General features: G+C 43.4%; 1 protein-coding gene across 3 annotated transcripts in view; it reads right to left on the reverse strand.

The window, feature by feature from the left end:
• Positions 1 to 21,857, reverse strand: part of fbxo38 (F-box protein 38) — a 150,066-nt gene that overhangs the window by 18,100 nt on the left and 110,109 nt on the right. For all 3 annotated transcript variants that reach the window (XM_047354624.1, XM_047354623.1, XM_047354625.1), the window contains 3 exons: positions 18,928 to 19,028; positions 13,804 to 13,906; positions 4,434 to 4,600 (listed from right to left, as the gene is read on the reverse strand). In XM_047354624.1, the coding sequence (XP_047210580.1) occupies positions 4,434 to 4,600; positions 13,804 to 13,906; positions 18,928 to 19,028 (371 nt within the window). The remainder of the gene's footprint in view (positions 1 to 4,433; positions 4,601 to 13,803; positions 13,907 to 18,927; positions 19,029 to 21,857) is intronic.

The following is a 21,857-nucleotide window of genomic DNA, read 5'->3' on the forward strand; positions in this document are numbered from 1 at the left end:
GACCTTAAGAAAGTCTGTGGAATCACTGTTCAAGACCACCTGAAAAGTCTGACTGCTTAAATCACATAATGAGGAAATGAGGATTAAACTGAGTTGTCTCAGCAAAAGATATTACTGCTATTGTTTGCTAATCAGACTAGTGAGCGGATATTGTTAGCCTTGTGCATACTGGTTTTAACTAAACCTTATCTGAACCAAACTGTCTAATCTGACCTTTCTGCCTTTAAGCGCTCAGCTGAATTTCTTTGTGCTGTTGTTTTTTCCACACCCAAGGTGGGTTTGATCACATGCTGTGAGCTGACACTCTAAGTGGCTAAGAGACTCATGTCATTCTCTGTTTTTGCGCTGTGCTACAACACATTCCACCATACACAGTGATGAATATGTGGAAATCATTAGACGCCAGCTGTTAAGTGTGGTGCAGGATCAATGTTTGAAGTACTGGAACAGTTTCAATTAAAACCTGGTGGCCTCTGCTAAAAATACACTGAAAGGGCTTGTGACTGGTTCTTTAAACAGGATATTGATCCAAAACCTATGACTGAATCAACACAGAAATGGTTCAGAAGACACAAAAGTCAACCTTCTTCCATATTCAACTCAGTCCTCGGACATAAATCCTATAGAAAAACTGTCTGCACTAAAGTCAAGATAGCACCAGACAGGATCCAGAATTCTGTACCATCCAGAAAGACTTTGTGGGCGGCTGTGGCTCAGGTTGTAGGAGTTCATCTTGTAACCGGTGGGTTGCTGGTTCAAACCCCTGCTCTGTCAGTCTCAGTTGTTGTTTCCTTGGGCAAGACACTTCATCCACCTTGGCTGCTGATGGTGGTCAGAAGGCTTGGTGGCGCCAGTGTATGGCAGCCTTACTTCTGTCAGTGTGCCCCAGGGCAGCTGTGGCTACATTGTAGCTCACCACTGTCAGCATAGTGTAAAGTGCTTTGGGGTCTCTGGGGTCTTGATATAGCGCTATACAAGTTCAGGCCATTTACCATTTTGCATAGAGAGGTCAAACATCCCTCTCTCTGTGTGTAAAACATTTTGAAGTATTTCAGGAGAATAACTGCTGTTCTATCAGCAAAAAGAGATTTTACATTTCAAAGGAGTGGATGCCGAAAAGTGTGCAATTACTGTAAAAAAATACATATTACAAATGTAGGGTTATCCCTATTGATATAAATCGCTCAGTCTAAATGTATGCTTTTTCCATTTTTGCTTTATTGGAGATGAAGTTGCTGCAATAAAACATGGTTTTATTTAGAAATCTTTATATACAGTACATCTATATCAAGGCTCGCAATAAGTGTGTAGTTCACTGGAAATCAATAATATATTCTGGTTTGCATATACTGTCCACATTCCCAGGAGGTGCATTGCTAATGACACAGAGGGTGAACAAACTATTAAACACGTCACTACTTTTCTCAATAAAAAAAATAAATTAATGATGCCACATAAAATGTACATCAGAGGTTGGCAAGCAATTTACACATACAATGAAATCAAAGCAAATACTCTACAAATAAAGTTATGGGTAAAAACTGAAATGACACAGGGAATAAGTATTGGGCACATGAAGAAAGGGATGTGTAAAAAGTCATAGAAAGCCAAAAAACCAGATTAAATCTGTCAATATTGACAAACAAAATCATCCCTGGTAATATGTGCAAATACGTATCAGCTGGTTTAATATTAAATAATTGCCTATAAAAATCTTTTTTATTACTAAACTATTACACAGTTGAACGACTGGTGAATTTTCACTCTACCGGTACAAATTATGCATCAAAACGTAGGATTCTCTTTCGGGATTCAGGAAATCTCCCCCCTATTAATGTTAGCCAACATGCTATTGTTAGCCAATATGCTACTGTTAGCATTTTAGGTAGCATTAGCTTTTTAGCTAATTTTAGCATATAGCCTGCTCTTTTAATACTCTCTTTTAAAAACAAGAAGTTTAAATTAACTTCAGCTTGTTAAGGTGTTTTCTAGCTGATAGTCTTCCTATTTAAACAGATCAGAGAAATGTTTTTCATTCTTAATGTTTCTGCTATTTCTGCTAATTTTTCAGATTTCAGTCGATTTTCTGCTGTCAACTTAAGCTTGTTTCTGCTAGCTCTCATTAGAGGAATTGAGCGTTTCTGTTATCTGTTAATTGACTGAATTTCAGCCGATATTCTGCTATCAACCTTTGCCTCTTTCTGCCAGCTTTCAGCTAAAGAATTCAGCTTACAGCATTCACACTGCATTTTCGCAGGAAATGCTATTTTTTCTAGTTACTATTATATCCAGCAATTTTTGGCACCTAACTACTTCTGGAAAATTTATGCTATTTCAGCCATTCAACTATCAAAATATTTTGCTCATTCAGGACATTACAGCTATGATATCTGGTATTAATACTTTTTTTGTAATTTCTTAAATAGTCTCAACCATTAAAATGAATGGAAAATCAAAAAAGTTCCACAAAATTCAACTTAAAGTTTGCGCTCTTTGACAGCTAACTACTTTCACCTACATTAAGGTAGAAACTCCATTCATTGTTCAAATGGGTCACAAGACATTAAGCTATCTTCAAATGATTCAGCTTTTTGATATTTCTTAAGTTTTTTCTGATATCGCGATTTAAGTTTTATGCAACTTTCACAAGATTTCAATTTTACAATGAAATCCAATATCGGAATTCTCCAACTATCACAGTTAGCAGTGTAGCTATTCTCAGTTGTTTAAACTTGATTGACTTTTCACGAACAAATTGATCTTGTTCCTACAAATTTCATTCTGTAGAACATAGCTCCATCTTTCTGCTTTCAGGAAATATTAGTACCATTGCCGTAGGTTTTTACGATTTTCTTTAAAATACTCAGAGCGCAGGCATGTCACACCCCTCCGACCCATTGGGATCAATACAAAATATAAGAAAACCCTTAGTAAAAAGGTTCATATTTGAATTGCCCAATCTCCTAAAAGGCAGCGTGTAGAGACATGAGCCTAGTCAGTTTTTTACTTCAAAGTAAAAACTCACAGTTCAAGAATTGTTTGGATAACAGATAATGTTTTTAAATGATGATTTTTCGAGTTGATGCCTCCTATTTCATTAAATGGTGGAGATCAACAGTTTTCAACTGCCACTTACGTATCACTGTGGAGCTGCAGGGGTAAAGCCAGGGGATGGAGAATGGTGGCCAAAGCCAGTCTACCTCTGTCTTGCTATCCATCTGTCTGTCTCCTCTCTTTTTTCTCAACTCTGTCTTTCACTCCTCTGTCACTCTACCCCTCTCTGCCTATCCTCTGTTTTTCTTCATCTCCTCTTTGCCTTTCTGTGTGCCTTCTGTCTGTCTGCCTGCCTGTCTCCTCTCCCTCTCTGCCTGTGTGGCTACTATACATATATCTTTTTCTCTTACTCCCATCTGTCAGTCTGCCTGTGTCTGTCTCTCCTTTGTGTCTCTTTCTCGTCTCTCTACCTCTCTGTCTGTCCTCTTTCTCTCCTGTCTTTGTATCTGTCTTTCTCCTCTTTCTCTACCTGTCCTCTTTCTCTTCTCTGTGCCTTTCTCCCTCTATCTTTCTGCCTCCTCTATATGTATTTTTTTCTCTCACCCCCTTTCTGTTTGTCCTTCACTCCTCGCTGTCTCTTTATCGCCCCTGTCTTTCTACATGCCTGTCTGTCCTCTTTCTCTCACATCTGTCTTTGTGTCTGCCTTTCTCCTCCCTCTCTGCCTGTCCTCTCTTTCTCTTTTTCTTCCTCTCCTGTCTTTCTGTCTGTCCCTCCTCTGTGCCTTTTTCGTCTCTGTCTGTCTTTCACTCCTCTCTCTTTATCTCCTCTCTGTCTGTCCTCTCATTCTCTCCTCTGTTTCTGTCTTTTGGTCCTCTCTGTCTACCTGCCTATCTCCTCTCTCTCTGTCTTATTTCTATCTGCCTACCTGCCTCTTTCTGTCCTCTTTGTATGTGAATTGTATTTAATTCTAAATGTTGTGGTTCTTCAGCTTATTTCCTTGCAGTTTGTTTCATTTACTTACAATTCTGCTATGCGTTTTTTTACATTTCAACAAATGATAAATTGAATTTTGCAGTTCATTTCAGCTTCTTTAGGTTTTCAGCTGAAGAATTTAGCTCACAGCATTCACATTGCATTTTTGCAGTAAATGCAACTTTTTCTAGTTCGCTTGGATTTCATTGTATATGCAGATTACTTGGGTTGTTGCAGACATCTGGTGTGAATTTAATGTCAGTGACCTTATTAGAGATATTTAAACAAAACAAATGTTGATGTGTTCAATACTATGTTGTATTCATATATCTACTATAACAAATGGGCACTGGACTTAGTTACTCTTAAGGATTCTTCAGCTGCAGTACTAGAAGTGGAGACAAATCCTATATATACATATGTATCCAAGACAAAATGTAAGTCTTTAAAAAAATCAAAGACCAACCTGATGCATAGGTCGCATGTAGATAATGCGGTTTCTCTCAGGAGAAATTCTTAGAATCTGATCCAGAACCTGCTCCATGTCCAGCTTCTTACACTGAGCAAAGTCAAATCTATTTACTATGGGTGCCCTTTCTATTCTCAGCTGCTTCAAAACACGACATCTAGTTGCTGCAGAAAAAGGAAAGCACAACAAAGAGTTAATATGTAGAGATTAAAAAAACACATTGGTGTATTCATTTTAATATTAATATGAACACAAGAAAGCTCCTCAATGACAAAAACAGCATTATGCAGTTAATAAAGATAACATAGATAACACAATACAGCTTTTTTTACTCTTACTGATCACTTAAAACTCCTACAAAAAACAAATCACTATTTTGCACACACAGATGCAAAATAATTTACAAATCAGCAACTGCGGTTAGGGCTAAAAAATAAATCGCAAATGTATCGTTATAGCAATATCATTATAATATATGCGACACCCACATTGCAAAGAACTGCCTGGAATGCAAATTTAATGTTAAAATGCGTGTTTTGAAGTTCAGTGTGCAGAATATTTATGCTTGTTATTGTGAAGACTTTCAGGACGTTCTGTCTCAGTTTATCTGTTGTACTGATACTTTTAACAAAATACAAATTTATAGAATTGGCAAAACACCTCATATTACTTTGGCAGTCCTATCATTTATAGGTAGACCCTCAGGAACAAGGCTGGTAGTACAAGAAATCTGAGAAGTTAATCAAGTTAACTAGATGAAGCAGACCACTCTGAAGTTTTCAAACATTCAATTCAAAATACTTTATTAATCCCAAAGGGAAATTAAATGTTGTTGTAGCTCATATTCTGCAGGTTTCTTCAAAGAGCCAATGTAGATGCTGATGCCTGTGGACAGAAAGGATCTCCTGTAGTGGTCTGTCTTACAGCAAAGGGATCATCAACATCTTCTGATTTGGTTGAAGACAGAGATGTAGAAGCAGAAGGGTCCATGGCTAAGATGGAAGATAAAACATTTGAGGTGTGACAGGGAAGGTTTTGGTGAAAGGAGGGTAATATGTCTGTTTGGCTGTGGGCAGTAGAGAAGAATTATTTTTTCTGAACTGAACCTATATAACAAAGTGTTTAGTTCATGGGCTCTGTCCAGATATCCATCTATCCGACCATCCATCTGCTTGAAGCCTGTGATCTTCTTCATCCCTGACTACATATCTCTAATATTGTTTTGCTGGAGCTTGCTCTCCAGCTTCTTCTTGTACACCTCCTTGCTGTCTCTTATCTTGACTTTGAGTTACTTCTGCATACTCCTCAATGATGCCATGTCTCCCTTTCTGAAGGCTCTTTTCTTCTTGTTAAACAGGTCCTTAAGGTCACTGGTGATCCAGTGTTTGTTATTGGGGAAGCATCTCACCATTGTGGTGGGGATGGTCTTATCCACACAGAAGTTTATATAGTCGGTTACACACTCAGTCATGGCATTGATGTCCTCTCCATGTGCCTGGCACAGTGCGTCCCAGTCTGTAGACTCAAAGCAACCTCGCAGGACATCTTTTAGCCTCCTGTGACCATCTTCTCACAGTTCTCTTTATTACAGGTTGGCCCTGAACCGGGGGCTTATATTTCGAGCTGAGAAAAACAAGATTGTGATCTGATTTGCCAAGAGGGGGACTTGCTTCAGAGATGTACGAGTGCTTGACATTTGCATAAAACAAATCCAATGTTTTGTTTTTTCTGGTAGAGCAGCTGACAAACTCTTGAAACATTGGTAGTAGGGGAGAGTGAAGCAGAAATTGTCACAAACGCATGAGGTGTTTTGTTTAGCAACAACCGGGCTGATCTGGGCTGCAGAGACTACACTTTACAGTAACATGTTCTGAAATGCACCATCTATTGTTCACAAACACTATTAATCCACCTCTGCGTTTGGCACTCTTCTTTAAATCTCTGTCTGCTTATATGGTCAGAAAGCCTGGCAGAGAGACATTGGAGTCGGGAATATGATCCTCACTGAAACACAAAATACTGCATTCTTGATATTCTGGCTGGGTCCTTTGTATGTTTCCCAGTGATCTCACAATACCCATCATAATCAATAGAAGAGATGGTTTGAACTTCCTCCTTCTCTCTTCTCCTGTGTTCCTGCTCTGCGTCTACTGCGCTTCCATTTTAAGTCATCTGGGCTTTGGGGTTGTAGAATAAATATTATATGAACTTTAGAAATATTAATCAGCTGCTCCCGTTTATAAAAAAAAACCAACTTGTTGCTATAATTGTGCATCATAACAGATGGCCAAAAGTAAAAATGTATCAGCAAAAATCTTTCCACCTGCACATCATCCAATACCGGAGAGGATAATCATCCAAAAAAAATTTTAATCCACAACATGAGTTCTCAAAATGAACTTATCAGAATCAAAGTAACAGAGTTACTCTAACATGTTGCCATCTTAAGAGGCACAATTCTAGCTTATATGCTTATAGCAATTCCTTACTTCCCACCTTACTTATCTAACTTTGCCAACAGACAGCTAGCGGCAGAGCGATACCCAGTTTTACCATTGGGTATGTAATGAAAACAAAAACATTTTCAAAAGGCAGCACTTGTGCGGTTTTAAAGTCCAAAAACATCAAACACTTGGTTCTCTCGATGGTTTAAAAAAGAATCCCTGATTTACAGAACATCAGAGATGCTGCGTCCAAAACTTGGACTTTTTAATATTGTGCTTTCCCTTTGGGACTGATAAAGTATTTTAAAATTTTATTGAATCATATAGTTTTAACGTTCATTTTATTTTAAAACTGTAGTTCTAACCATAGGAAAATTTAACAGGGTAACCATTTAAATTCGAAATTGTTTCATCACTAGAACACACATTGAGCAAATGAGCAATAGAAGCCATGTTCTTTAACAAAGAACTTGATGTACAGAAAATGAAAAGTTAAAAGTCGAGCTTGACAAAGTTCAACACATAACATGTGTTGTAATGTGCAGGCCAATATACACTATATTGCCAAACGTTTTTGCTCACCCATCAATAATTGAAATCAGGTGTTCCAATCACTTTCATGGCCTCAGATGTATAAAATGAAAGATCTAGGCATGCAGAATAGTGATGGGAACTCCAGCTGCTTTTGGAGAACCGGTTTTGTTTAGCTCGGCTCACTTGAAAGAGATGGCCGTTTTGGCTCCCGAATGGCTCTTTACATTTTTGTTGGTTGGATTAATTTATAGCCCACAATATATACAGTCTACGCACTAAATGAATTATTAATACTTTTTTTTAACTGTGTAAAAAGGAAGGGTGGAGACAAAGAGAAAAGAATGAAGGAGAGAAAGAAGGATGAAGAGAAAACAAGATAACACCCTGCTTGCTGGGGGCTTTGCCATGGCCCTAGATGCACACGATTTTACCCAAAATTGTCCCCTGCATGACATTTTTGTTCTTTAATGTTGTCTTCAGTTGGCATGGCTAAACTTCTTAGCCACGCCCCCAAACATGAGGTAGGCCGAACCGTAAGTTGTAGAGATCAGAAATTTGGCACACTGGTAGAGCTCCTCAAAGAAAGAAAAAAAGTCTCTTGGGAGTATGCCCTAAAACGCACAGGAAGTAATTTTTGGGCATTTTTCACTTTTACTCACCTCGAACTTTAATAATGTCCTCCTAAGGATTTTGAGCTATCGGCTTCATATTTGGTCAATATGCAGTTAAGGCATGGGGGATCAAAAGTTACCAAAATCGTGAGTTTTCAGCCATGTTTAGGGGGTGTGGCCGGGGCAAAATCTTGACGTTCGCACCCAGTGTGAAAAAATGCAATAACTTTCCCAAAGAAATGCCAAATCACACGAAAATTGGCATGAAGAAGGACCTTTGGGTTCCCGACGATCCTATGGGTCCAGCCATGGTCCCAGAGACCCGAGACATATCACTATATCACTCCCCAAGCAGAGGCCCAACAGAGCCCAGGGGTCCAGGCCCTGGCAAGCAGCCACCGGGAGAGTGAGCCGCCACACACCAAAGCACCCAGCCCCGCCACCGAGAACCACAAGTACACCAGCGGGCAAAGACACCAACCACCGGCAGGTAGTGTGGCGGGGTTAGGGTTAGGAAATAGGCCCCACTTTTGATAGGGGTCCTAAATTGATCCAGGAGAGGAAGCAGTCCAAGACCCAACATGACACAAAAAACAGGCACACACACAGTCACAATCACACATTCCCACCCAAATGTATACACATAAAAAGACTCACACCCACACCCCAACGTAAAGACAAACACCAATGGACATTGTACACTTGCTCACACTCCCCATATATACTCTATACTCCCGGGTCCAGGTGCCGATACCCCATAGGGGCAACCAACCCCCGGACCCAAGAGGTGGTCCCCTTCCCTCCAGGGGTGGAGACAGGCAGACCGCCCCAAAACCTGAACCTGGGCTACTCTGGGCTTGTGCCTGAACCTGAGTGACCTTGGCCCGGACCCCAACCTCCATCCTCGAAAAGTCGATGAAGCCACACCTACAAGCTTCACACACAGCCCCACTCCAAGCGCCACCCCACATCCTGCCCCCCCACCACACAGTGCGCCATAACAGCAAGCCAAGGGCCCTGCACAATGCTACCCCAGCCCCAGCCCCCGCCCACAAGCCCAACAGGGCAGACACCCCAGCCCCTGCCCACAAGCCCAACAGGGCAGACACCACCGAGCACTGCGCCCACAAAGGACACCCCGACCCCACACCAAGATGTGACAAACTCACCAGGCAAGAGGTGCCCGGCCAGCGGCAAACACCCGGGGCCGGCCCCAACCCCCACGCCCCCTGCAGCCACACAAACACACCACATCACCGTCACTGCAACAACAGTCCAGGGAGAAACTTTATCCAGCTCAGCTATACACTCCCTGCTCAGCCGATCCAAATGCCGATGACCCCACATCCAAGAAGAGGTCGACCCACCGCACACACTGGAGCCTGGAGCCCCTCCATGCCTCCTTCGAGCCTGCCACCCCAATGCCTCCCCAGACACAACAGCCAGCAGAGAAGGTCACTGCCAATCCCGCCCAACCATCCGGCCAGCGCCAGCAGCCCCAGCCAGGAAATGGGGCCGGGCAGGCCAACCACTCCAGGCCAAGGAAAACCCACCAGCCACCCCAGTACAGGCACAAGATATGCTCCACCCACCCGACCACCAACCGCAGCCTGGCGCCTGGCCAGGCGCCAGAGCCACAGAAGGAAGCATTGAAGGAAGGCCACCACAGCGTGCCAAGGACCAGGCACCCGCCGACCCACACCCAAACCCCACTGCACATTGCCCGGCCTGCCCAGAGCCTGGTCCCCGCCCAACCAATGGACCAGGCACCGAAGCCAGGAACCGAAATCCAAGGAAATCTAGCGATCCCGAGAGAGCCGAAATGCCAGCCCCAGCACCAGACAACCCCCAAGACCCGAACCCCAACCCTGATCCCGACCAGAGGGTCCGCTCCCACTCTCCGCCTCCGACCCCAGATGGCAAACAGCAAACAGGGGTGTGGAAAGACCCCAAGCCTACCTCCACCCGCTCAAATGATGCTTGTTATTTTAGAGTTTATTTAAAAAGAAGAACAGGCGGGGAAGAGGATCTAGCCACCCCCCCGAACCCACCAGGGCCAGCCAGGCAGTCAAGCAGCAAGCCGAAGGGTGCCACAGAAAGGCAACAGCACGCGCAGCAAAGAGGCTGCACTCCCCCCCCATGATGCTGAACCACCAATATCAAGGCCAGCCAAGCAAAAACAATAGAGTCAAGCCAAGCTGCAGTTAGCCCCGAGCCCCACAGCAACACCACACATCATTCCGTACATCGGTAGGGGCATGTTGAACACCAACAACCCCAAGCACACACCACCCACCAGGAACCACCCAGGAGACGAGCAAACCCCACCTCAGTATAAGGTCGAGAAGCCCGACGCAAACACTGGGCCCAGCAACGCCTGCTCTGCAGCACCCACACTCGGAGGCCAGAGCCGTCGCGCACAGGACCACCGCCCCAACACCACAGCAGCCATACAGCAGAGGTCAGAATGTAGCAAAGAGCACCCAAAGCAAAAGCCGTGCACAAGCCCACACCATGCAAATGTGCTCCCACTAGCCCTCCAAAAATAAAGCCCCCTCGCGAAGTGCACCCCTGCGAAAAGAAGACCCACAGCATCCAGGTCCAAGAGCATGCCCGACACCCAAATCTGGTGGACAGCCTTTCCAGGAGAGTTGAAGCTATTATAGCTGCAAAGGGTGGACCAATGTCGTATTGAACCCTATGGATTAAGAATAGGTTTCACTTAGGTTCATTTGCAAGTCAAGGCAATACATATGGGAATATAGTGTAGCATACACTGAACACCAAAACCAAGGTTACAGAGGCATTGGTGCCAACCATCCATTTTAGGTGCCCAAGCAGGGGGGGAAAACATAACCAAAAGAGGATGGAGAATGGCATTGCTAACATTTTCTGAATCTAAACTGGCAAACTTTTGAAGGCTGACCAGATTTGCAAGAACCACAGTGATGTCGGTAATCATCAGAACAATTAGGATTTAACTTTCTAGTCAATGTTAAAGCATTTCTTTTAAATTATATTTCTTTGGCATTTGTTTCATTCATCTATGTTTATCCTCCTTCACAGTTCATATTTTCTGTTGGCTATAAAGTGCACAGCAAGAAATCAGAGTTTTTAATTAGCAAACATTAATACCCAGCCACCATTGATAAAAATGTAACAACTTATGAGGAAATATCTAAATTAAAGGAAGAACGGCATCCCCACAAGACGGAGAGAGCATTTTTAGGAGATTTTATCCACTAAAGTTGGATTTTTTTTTACAGTTTTTATGTTCTGAGATAAAAGCAATCAGAACCGTCCAGGATTGTTGATCATTCACCATTAGGTAAATGGAACAGAAGCACTGCTGCAGCAGCATCTGCTGTTTATGTTTGTGGTTATTCTTGATTATACTCATCTGCAGGCTATAACTATTAAAGATGTCTGGTTATTAAAAAGATTCTTCTTGATTTAAAACCGGTGGTTTTAATTCAGTTTGAGAGATTTACTCTATAAATCTGTGGTAAATTAATTATTTAGAAAACTGGTTGTAATCCCCATCGGAGCTCTCCTTTTCTTTCTCCCTCAGTAAGGAGTTAGGATCTGGATAGTTTCTTTAAAATCTGCTCTACCAATAAATTTTTATACATTTTAGAGTGGCAGTCTGTGGCGTTTAAAGTATAACCACAATGAAACAATTTGAAATACATGCTATTTGGTCTGATTTTACAGTCTTAAATCACATTCTGTACTGTGCCATTGTGGTGGGTTAAGACCTGTGTCCCCAGATCATAGCAGCACTCCTACTGGAGGAAGAGCAGTTTAGTATCAGGGGATGTTATTGATATGGGCAGTATGATTATCAGGCCCCCAATGGAAACACACACAAAACATTGACGTGCAAATAGACAGGTTAGACGAGGTTAAGTTCTGGAGAAAAGGGTTCAGAATCCCATAATCAAAGCCGGGTCAGGGGCGGACAAAGACTACAGGTCCTTCTCAAAATATTAGCATATTGTGATAAAGTTAATTATTTTCCATAATGTAATGATGAAAATTTAACATTCATATATTTTAGATTCATTGCACACTAACTGAAATATTTCAGGTCCATACAGCTCATGAAAACCCAAAATTCCTATCTCACAAAATTAGCATATTTCATCCGACCAATAAAAGAAAAGTGTTTTAAATACAAAAAACGTCAACCTTCAAATAATCATGTACAGTTATGCACTCAATACTTGGTCGGGAATCCTTTGGCAGAAATGACTGCTTCAATGCGGCGTGGCATGGAGGCAATCAGCCTGTGGCACTGCTGAGGTCTTATGGAGGCCCAGGATGCTTCGATAGCGGCCTTTAGCTCATCCAGAGTGTTGGGTCTTGAGTCTCTCAACGTTCTCTTCACAATATCCCACAGATTCTCTATGGGGATCAGGTCAGGAGAGTTGGCAGGCCAATTGAGCACAGTGATACCATGGTCAGTAAACCATTTACCAGTGGTTTTGGCACTGTGAGCAGGTGCCAGGTCGTGCTGAAAAATGAAATCTTCATCTCCATAAAGCTTTTCAGCAGATGGAAGCATGAAGTGCTCCAAAATCTCCTGATAGCTAACTGCATTGACCCTGCCCTTGATAAAACACAGTGGACCAACACCAGCAGCTGACACGGCACCCCAGACCATCACTGACTGTGGGTACTTGACACTGGACTTCTGGCATTTTGGCATTTCCTTCTCCCCAGTCTTCCTCCAGACTCTGGCACCTTGATTTCCGAATGACATGCAGAATTTGCTTTCATCCGAGTACTTTGGACCACTGAGCAACAGTCCAGTGCTGCTTCTCTGTAGCCCAGGTCAGGCGCTTCTGCCGCTGTTTCTGGTTCAAAAATGGCTTGACCTGGGGAATGCGGCACCTGTAGCCCATTTCCCGCACACGCCTGTGCACGGTGGCTCTGGATGTTTCTACTCCAGACTCAGTCCACTGCTTCCGCAGGTCCCCCAAGGTCTGGAATCGGCCCTTCTCCACAATCTTCCTCAGAGTCCGGTCACCTCTTCTCGTTGTGCAGCGTTTTCTGCCACACTTTTTCCTTCCCACAGACTTCCCACTGAGGTGCCTTGATACAGCACTCTGGGAACAGCCTATTCGTTCAGAAATTTCTTTCTGTGTCTTACCCTCTTGCTTGAGGGTGTCAATAGTGGCCTTCTGGACAGCAGTCAGGTCGGCAGTCTTACCCATGATTGGGGTTTTGAGTGATGAACCAGGCTGGGAGTTTTAAAGGCCTCAGGAATCTTTTGCAGGTGTTTAGAGTTAACTCGTTGATTCAGATGATTAGGTTCATAGCTCGTTTAGAGACCCTTTTAATGATATGCTAATTTTGTGAGATAGGAATTTTGGGTTTTCATGAGCTGTATGCCAAAATCATCCGTATTAAGACAATAAAAGACCTGAAATATTTCAGTTAGTGTGCAATGAATCTAAAATATATGAATGTTAAATTTTCATCATTACATTATGGAAAATAATGAAGTTTATCACAATATGCTAATATTTTGAGAAGGACCTGTATATTTGGGGATTTGTGGAGAAAATTAAGCAAAAAAAAACAAACACTTTGTGGACGATCACAAGCTACATGTTACACTGATAAAGAAATGGATATAATTGGCTGCCAAACGTTTTTAAGAAAAAAATTAAAATGGCTCAATAAAAATGTTAATACTTTAATAGAAGTATTGCAAAGAGATGATGAATATAAGACAAAAATATCAGTTTGTGATCATTTTTTCTTAGTTACCATGAATAAACATCATCTTGGGACAGTCTTTGAGGACCAGGTCAGTGATTCCACAGTTGGTCAGAGTGATGCCCACCAAGTTCTTACTCTTCAGGGACAAAACCTGTCCAAATAAAAGTATGTCAAAAATGAACACAATTTATATACATGAGGGCTAATGCTACTTGTACTCATTTCAATTCAATTTAATTTATATAGCGCCAATTCACAACACGTCGTCTCAAGGCACTTTACAAAGGGTTTGGAATGGTGCGGGTTGTTGGGGGAGGTTAGATTAAACTACTGAGTATTAGAGTTTGGCCATTTTAGAATGGGCTATGTGTAGGGGTAAAACAATAAACTGATAAAGTTTGTCCACGTTAAGCCCACTAGTCTACTCAAATAATTATATCAACATCCCATTTCAACAGGAAAGTCACATGCTCAACAAAGTATAAATGTGAATGGTTTAGTAGAGAAAGTTATTCTGACAAGCTTTATTAAAAACTCGGTCATTTCCACTTTGACCCGCTGCATGCATTTTCTGGTGCTCTCTGTGGGAAACCAACTCCATTGGGGAGTATCTCAGATGAAAACATGACATCTATGTCAATTAATAACAGAAGTATGTCATATAAACCTTTTTCATGACTATGGATGCTTGAGCCATTCTGGTGTTATCAAGATGGCAGCATGGGCCTCAGTTCCATCTTTCCATTTTTTGTTATATTACAAACTCAAAAAAAAAATCAACTAAACCAACTTTTCTTGTCTGATTTTCTGCTATGATATAGTGAAATAACTTCAACTAGAATAATCATTACCAAGGGTACATTTTGGAGTTGAATAATGAGCACAAATAAGCTTTTGTTGTCATTTAGTGGTTAATCTTTGAGGTTTTTCTAAGAAAACCTGATGATTTCCAGTCATTTATCATTACTGATAAGAATTGTTTATTTAACTGTTTCAGTTCAGATCTGTAGGGTTATGCCTAAAATGTGAGCCACACTACACGTTTTGCACAGTGTTGAGAGTTTGCAACATTTATTTGAGGTTGTAAGTTTGTTTGTTTAGAAGCCTTCATTAGGACTAGCACAACAGGGCATACAAACTATCACCTAAATAATTGCAATAGCGTGATAAAAAAAACAGACATAAAAGCAAAAGAGTAATGCTTGGATATTTAATACAAAAACAGTAAATAACGAAGGGCCTTATTGAAATAAATCAACAATTCACATATTGAACATAAAGGTCAGGGAGCTTAATTTAACAATTGACATTTCAAAATAAAATATTTTCCACATAGAATATTTATCATAAATCCTTATTGTTTATTTGTGTGATCCAGCCCAAACATGGTATTGTTTGTTGTTCAGAAAGAAATAACATTTTAGATTACAGCCAAAATTTAAGCCATTCCAAATTCAACAAACAAACTCGTACTCTGTGTCTTCCGCTTTGTCTGGGACCAGATTTTGGGGCAGCAGACTAAGCAGAAATGCCCAGACTTCCCTCTACCTAGACACATCCTTCAGCTCCTCTGGGGGAAGCTCAAGGCATCAAGAGACTTGTAGTACTCAGTGTTGATCTCATCCACATATGAAGCCTTGCCACCGCAAAGCTTTTTGACCACCTTGGTCACTTCAGCCTGGGTGATGAATCAGTCCAGCTCCGAGTCCTCAGTCTCCATTTCCACCAGGCAAGGCATGATGGCAGGATTGAAGAGATCCTCAAAGTACTCCTTTAACTGCACGATAATGTCCCCCGTCAGGGTCAGCAGCTCCCCACCCCCACTGTAAATAGTGTTGCCGAAGCCTTGCTTCCCTCTCCTGAGGCAGCATACAGCCTCATCAAACTCCTCCCAGTGCCGAGTTTTTGCAGCATGGCATGGTATTCATTAAGGACAATCACCGCTCAGATTCTGATTGGAGGAGGCCATTCATCCAAATCACACCCCTTCAGGTGTCACTGTTATTTCCCAAGTGGGTGTTGATGTCCGACAGCAGAATGACAAAGTCCCCGAGAGTGGGACTGTCCAGCATCCCCCACAGGGACGCCAAGAAGGTTGCACAACTGGTGCCCATAGGCCGTCTCTCCCCGTGGGCCACTCGGGAGATGAAGAGAGTCCAGCCTCTCTCAAGCAGCTGGGTTCCAGAGACCATACTGTGAGTGGAGGTGACCCTGACTATTCCTATGTTTTTCAACTTCCCACACAAGCTCAGGCTTCTTCCCCCCCAGTGATGTGACATTCCACGTCTCTAAGGCCCATAAAGCATCCGGAGATCGGGACATCAAGGTCTCCGCATTTGAACGCCACCCAATCCTCTTAACACCGGTCCTCCATGGTTCCCCCTGCAGGCTGTGTGCCCACTGGGGGATGGGCTTGCGTCTCTCGTTCGGGCATGGCCCAGCCGGTTCCTGCAAGGAGTAACCCGGCCACAAGGCGATTGCCAACGAGTCCCGACCCCAGGCCTAGCTCCAGGGTGGGGCCCCAGCTTCGCCATACTGGGCGACATCGTATGCCTTGTGGTGATGTGTATTTTTGTTCATAATGTTGTTGGGACCACAGCCATGGGTTTCAACACTAAAACTCCGGTACATACTTTCCTGGAACTTTTCAAAATAAAGTGCATTAACCTTCTTCCAGCACAGCCAGAAAAGGGGGTAACTGCAGACTTCCTGTGGCGCCATTACCCAAATAAAAGCCCCCACCTTTCCACAAGTCTTTCTCTTCCACGCGGCCTTCCATAGGAACCGGATAGGAGAGGAAAGCGCGCTGATGTCTTTTGCTGGCAAAAAGACATAAATTCAACTGGATCCAAGGAAGCCATACGATCATCGATCATATGCAAAGTTAAGTAGAATGAAATACTGTCTGTTTATCCGGTATTTTCATTCATGAACGGGGAAATTAAGGTGTAAGAGTTGCTTACATTTTCTCTTCGAGGCCCCACAGAAGCAAAACTGTATCGAGGAGAGATCCCGGTGGAGAAGCTGTTTCAACAAGCCGAGCCGCAAGGACGGACTACGGCTTGCACCACCGTGTTACGGTAACGAACAGCCGCCCAGCCCTCCGGAGCTAACGTTATTGCAGAGCGAACGCAGAGGTTAGCTGAAAACCAACCACTTGTTGACTGTGGACGTTTATTCGAACTTCATCGCCCTTGGACAACGTTTACTCACCATGGTCAGAGGTTGGGTTTGGGCAGATTAACAGATTAACAGTTAGGATGAAAGAATATGAACGTTTTTATTCTATGAAGTTTGTTTTGTGAAACCTGGCGATCTTTAGCGCTAGTAGGCTAGCTACGGCACGCGCCGGTTCCGTGTTCTTTGTATGTTTTAAAGCTAAGATAAACTTTATTTAAAGGTTGGTTTTAACCAGAACATTGCTCATAACGCGCCGTCCGCGCTTATGCATTTTAACCCTGGTATTTTACAGGTATGTGTTGATTCTGGTGCTAAGCTATCTTCTAGCTTAGCACTTTAGCTAGCTTCTTTGTTAGCCCAACGGCCAGCCGGTAAGAACACGTGTGCTAGCATTAAGGCTAGTCAACAGAAAGGTTGTTAGTTTTCAAGCTAGTGAATAATAGTCCCTGAACATCATTTGCTAGAGTTGATAACTAAGTAAACACCATTAAGCCCCATTTCTCCAGAAAGATTTGGCTCTTTTCCAAAATACTCAATAATATTTCTTCAAATGTTATTTTAATAAATAAAGGCAGTTAATTAGACACCGTTGATAATTAGTCATCCAGGAGGTTGGTTTTATTCAGCAGATCATTATTTAAAACATTTTATTAAAATAATATTTAATCTGATCTTGCATTGTGAAGGGTTGTCTAAATGTTGCCGATTATTTTCTAAGTTAGTTCCAAAACTAACTTAACTTCACTTCCAGATTCTTCAAGATAATCCTTGGTTCTCAAACATAAACATTGCATGGTAATGTTGCATCACTCTTTTTGGTCATGATTTCTAATCATCTTTAATCAACTTGTTTATATTGTACATAGCTCATTAGTCTTCATTATTCTTTAATTCTGCTTGGTAGTTTAGTTGGATTGTTTTAGCATAGTAAAGAGTTTGTTGATTGAAATATGTTTGACTTCGAGTTGACTTATTTTTGTTAATAAATTCTTGTATTTTAAGAAATTGTGTGAATTCTGTAGCCATTTCCCAGCTTGTCTTTCATTGGCTGGCGGCAACATGCCTTTGGAGTTGGGTCGGGGATCAGTTCACACTTCCAGACTGGGACCAGATCTGCCTTGAGAAATTCAAACATGTTTGTTTGACAGCAAATGAGGTCAGGGCAGGCCGGCTATCTTAACGCACTTGCACACTCCAGTCTTCATCCCATCTCACATTAATTGACTCTTCCTGCCGAGTGGCCGCAAGTAGTGCAGACTGATTCAGACGTTGAATCAGGGGTAAAATAGGGCAAGTTGTATAGTAAATGGCCTGCTCTTGTATAGTGCTTTATTAATGCCCCAGAGACCCCAAAGCGCTTTTCACTACAATCACTCATCCACCCATTCACATTGCAGCCAGTTACATTGTAGCCATAGCTGCCCTGGGGCAGACTGACAGAAGTGAGGCTGCCATACAACCGGCGCCACCGAGCCCTCTGACCACCATCAACAGGCAAGGCGGGTGTAGGACACAATGAGTGAGACAGGGGTATCGAACCGGCAACCCACGAGGTACAAGACTAATCCCTCGTTGAATAACATTGACTACAGCTAAATCTGAATATCAGATGAAGCATAAAACTGACTATTCTTCAGAGCAATATTTGATGTGGACAGAAGAGATTAAACGGCGAACTATTTTTAAACTGCATTTCACTGTGTATTGTTGATGGTATTCATAGGCTTTTAACTCCACTTTAAAACAGTTAGCATCACTGGTATATAGAAAAAGATAAATAATTGCATCATTCCTAAAACAAAGCTAAACCTTTGGCTTATTTTTTCAAATTATCATCAGATAGGTATTGTTTGATGTGAATGAGATAACGAACACATAATAGCTGTGGCAGCAGCAGTCACTCAAATGTAGACAATTTCAAATTTCACCTTTAGTGAAAATATATTAAACTGAAAACAGGTAAACAGTTGGGACCGCATTGCATGTGCGTACCTGTACGTGATCATCCTCAGTGACTGGGTCAGAGGTGCTGGTTGATTTATCAGTCATCCGTTTCCTCCTCACTGGTACTCGAAACCTAGCTTTTAAAAGATCTACAAAAATTCACCATTAATTGATAATAAAAGGGGACAAAACAAAGAAAGAATATTTAGTTCTTTGCATCACAAGTCACAGGTTTTAAAACATTTTTACATCTGATGAAAGTCAATAATGATATTCAACAGCCTCAGAACTTTTACTGTGTCTACAGATGTATCGTTAAATAACGTTGGACACAGCTGATCACATTATAATTTTTTACAGACGCTTGATCATGCTGTATCGATCAGAGGAACAGTACTAGGCTGGATTAGATAACATCTGTCTGACAGAGGTCAGTTTGTACATGGTAATGACGAATCTTGGCTCCAGAGTTAGGTATGGAGTGGCACAGGATTTTGCACTTTCGCTAACTTTTATTGCAGCTTCTGTTTCTTATAGGCTTCGCCCTTTAAGGCTATCACTAGTGGGTTTATCCCTTCATGTGCAGCACTGAAAAACTTTAGTCTACACCCACCTGCTTTGTAGGCCCCACTCCGGTCCGTATAAATTACGGTGAGATCGGGCAACGGATCCCATTTTTTCTACAGCGACAGGTTAAGAGAGCACTGGTTCCGAAAAAGAAACAACAAGAACGATGGCTAGTACTATCCGCCTTTGCTCGGCATATCACACCGGCTACATCATGGGCTTCGACGTGTATGCCATCTGCGCAGGCAACCATGGTCCCGACCACGCGAACCTGGCTCTGTCCCCACGGTCCTCCTGCTCTTTCTGCAGGTGCCATCCTCTTGAGGAGAAGCAATGGCTCCCACCAGTGTGCCGCTCAGGTCTCTTGGGCGACGAACAATTCCACCTTTCTGGCCTATTCCATCTCAAAGAAGGCTCAGTAGATGGATTTGCCACCAGATGATGTGGAGGAATTCTGCAATTTTGCAGACACCATCCTGAATCTCTGTGCGGCGTCAGCGGTGTGCTCCGCCCGCATCGCTGCCTGGCAGACCTTGCTGCAGGAAACTATTAGAAGGGCCGATCATTCCAGACGACCCTCATTTCCAGACTGTGCTGGAGCAGCTGCGAATGTCCCAGGATGAGCTGGAACGGGTTAGAAGACATGTGTCTCTGGGTCGCCCCGGCGCACGGTCCTGCCATACCACCGGCCGCTGGCGGTATCGACACAATAAGCAGCATCAGCAGAGGCATTTCACGCCCATTGTTGAGGCTTCCCGACTCCCTCTGCTCGACGCACCTTCCACTCAGCTTCAGCCGCAGGAGCCTTCGCAGAGGTTGACAGTTGGCGTGTGCCTGGTCCAACCCAGGGGTCACGGCTGAGGCACAAAAAATGACTGGTTGGGGGATGTGTATTAAAATGTTGACTGTTTTGAAATAAAAACTCAATTTTCTCTAAGAGCAGGTTTCCGGTAAATTCTGACAACCAGATTTGGGAACAATTGCCTGGTCTCACCATCATTTATACGGACCGGGGTGGGGCCCACACAGCAGGTGGGCATGGACTAAAGTTTTCAGTGCTGCGCTGTGTGCGAAAGGATAAACCAAGTAGCGATAGCCTTAAAGGGCTGCACCTATACTCATAGAATCTGGGGTACAGTACTTAACCAGTGTTTTGGGTACCTTAGTATTAAAGGTCGATCGATACATCGGTTGGCCGATATTTTGGGGCAACATTCAGTTTTTTCATGTATCCGCATCGGCCGAAACGTACATTCACCGATCCATTAGCTGCATTTAGCCACCATGCGAGCCGGGCGAGGGAAACCGTGTTCCCTATGGGAGGGGGGACGGGTTCTGACTGTTGTTTATGCTTATGCACCAAATAGCAGTTCAGACTACCCACCCTTTTTTGGAGCCCTAGAAGGTGGTGTTGGAGAGTGCCCCTCCAGGGGACTCCTTTGTTCTGCTGGGGGACTTCAACGCTCATGTTGGCAATGTCAGTGAGACCTGCAGGGGTGTGACTGGGAGGAATGGCCCTCCCGTTCTGAACCCGAGTGGTGTTTTGTTATTGGACTTCTGTGCTTGTCATGGATTGTCAATAACTAACACCATGTTCAAGCATAAGGGTGTCCATACGTGCTCTTGGCCCCAGGAAACCTAGGCCGCAGTTTGATGATTGACTTTGTTGTTGTGACATCCGATCTGCGGCCGCATGTCTGAGACACTCGGGTGAAGAGGAGAGCGGAGCTTTCCAATGACCACTACCTGGTGGTGAGCCGGCTCCAATGGTGGGGAAGGATGCCAGTTAGACCTGGCAGACCTAAACGAATCTTGAGGGTCTGTTGGGAATGCCTGGCGGAGTCTCCCATGAAGCGGAGCTTCAACTCCCACCTCTGGGAGAACTTCAAACACATTCCGGTGGAGGTGGGGGACATTGAGTCCGAGTGGGCCATGTTCCGCGCCTCCATTGAGACAGCATACCGGAGCTGTGGTCGCAAGGTTGTTGGTGCCTATAGCGACAGCAATCCTCGAACCCGCTGGTGGACATTGGCGGTGAGGGATGCTGTCAGGCTGAAGAAGGAGTTCTACCGGGTCTTTTTATTCTGTTGGACTCCAGTAGCAGCTAATGGGTACCGGCAGTTCAAGCGGCATGCGGCTCGGGTGGTTGCTGAGGCAAAAACTCGGGTGTCGGAGGAGTTCAGATAGGCCATGAAAAACTTCCGCACAGCTTCGAGGTGATTCTGGTCCACCATCCGGCGTCTCAGGGAGGAGAAGAGGTACACCACCAACACTGTTTACAGTGGGAAGGGTGTGCTATTGATCTCAACTCGGGACATTGTGGGTCGGAGGGCAGAGTACTTCGAAGACCTCCTCAATCCGACCGGCGCATCTTCCACTGAGTTAGCGGAGCCTGGGGACCTTGGATTGGG

This window comes from Girardinichthys multiradiatus, chromosome 23 (genome assembly GCF_021462225.1).
Source record: "Girardinichthys multiradiatus isolate DD_20200921_A chromosome 23, DD_fGirMul_XY1, whole genome shotgun sequence".
Lineage (NCBI taxonomy): Eukaryota > Metazoa > Chordata > Actinopteri > Cyprinodontiformes > Goodeidae > Girardinichthys > Girardinichthys multiradiatus.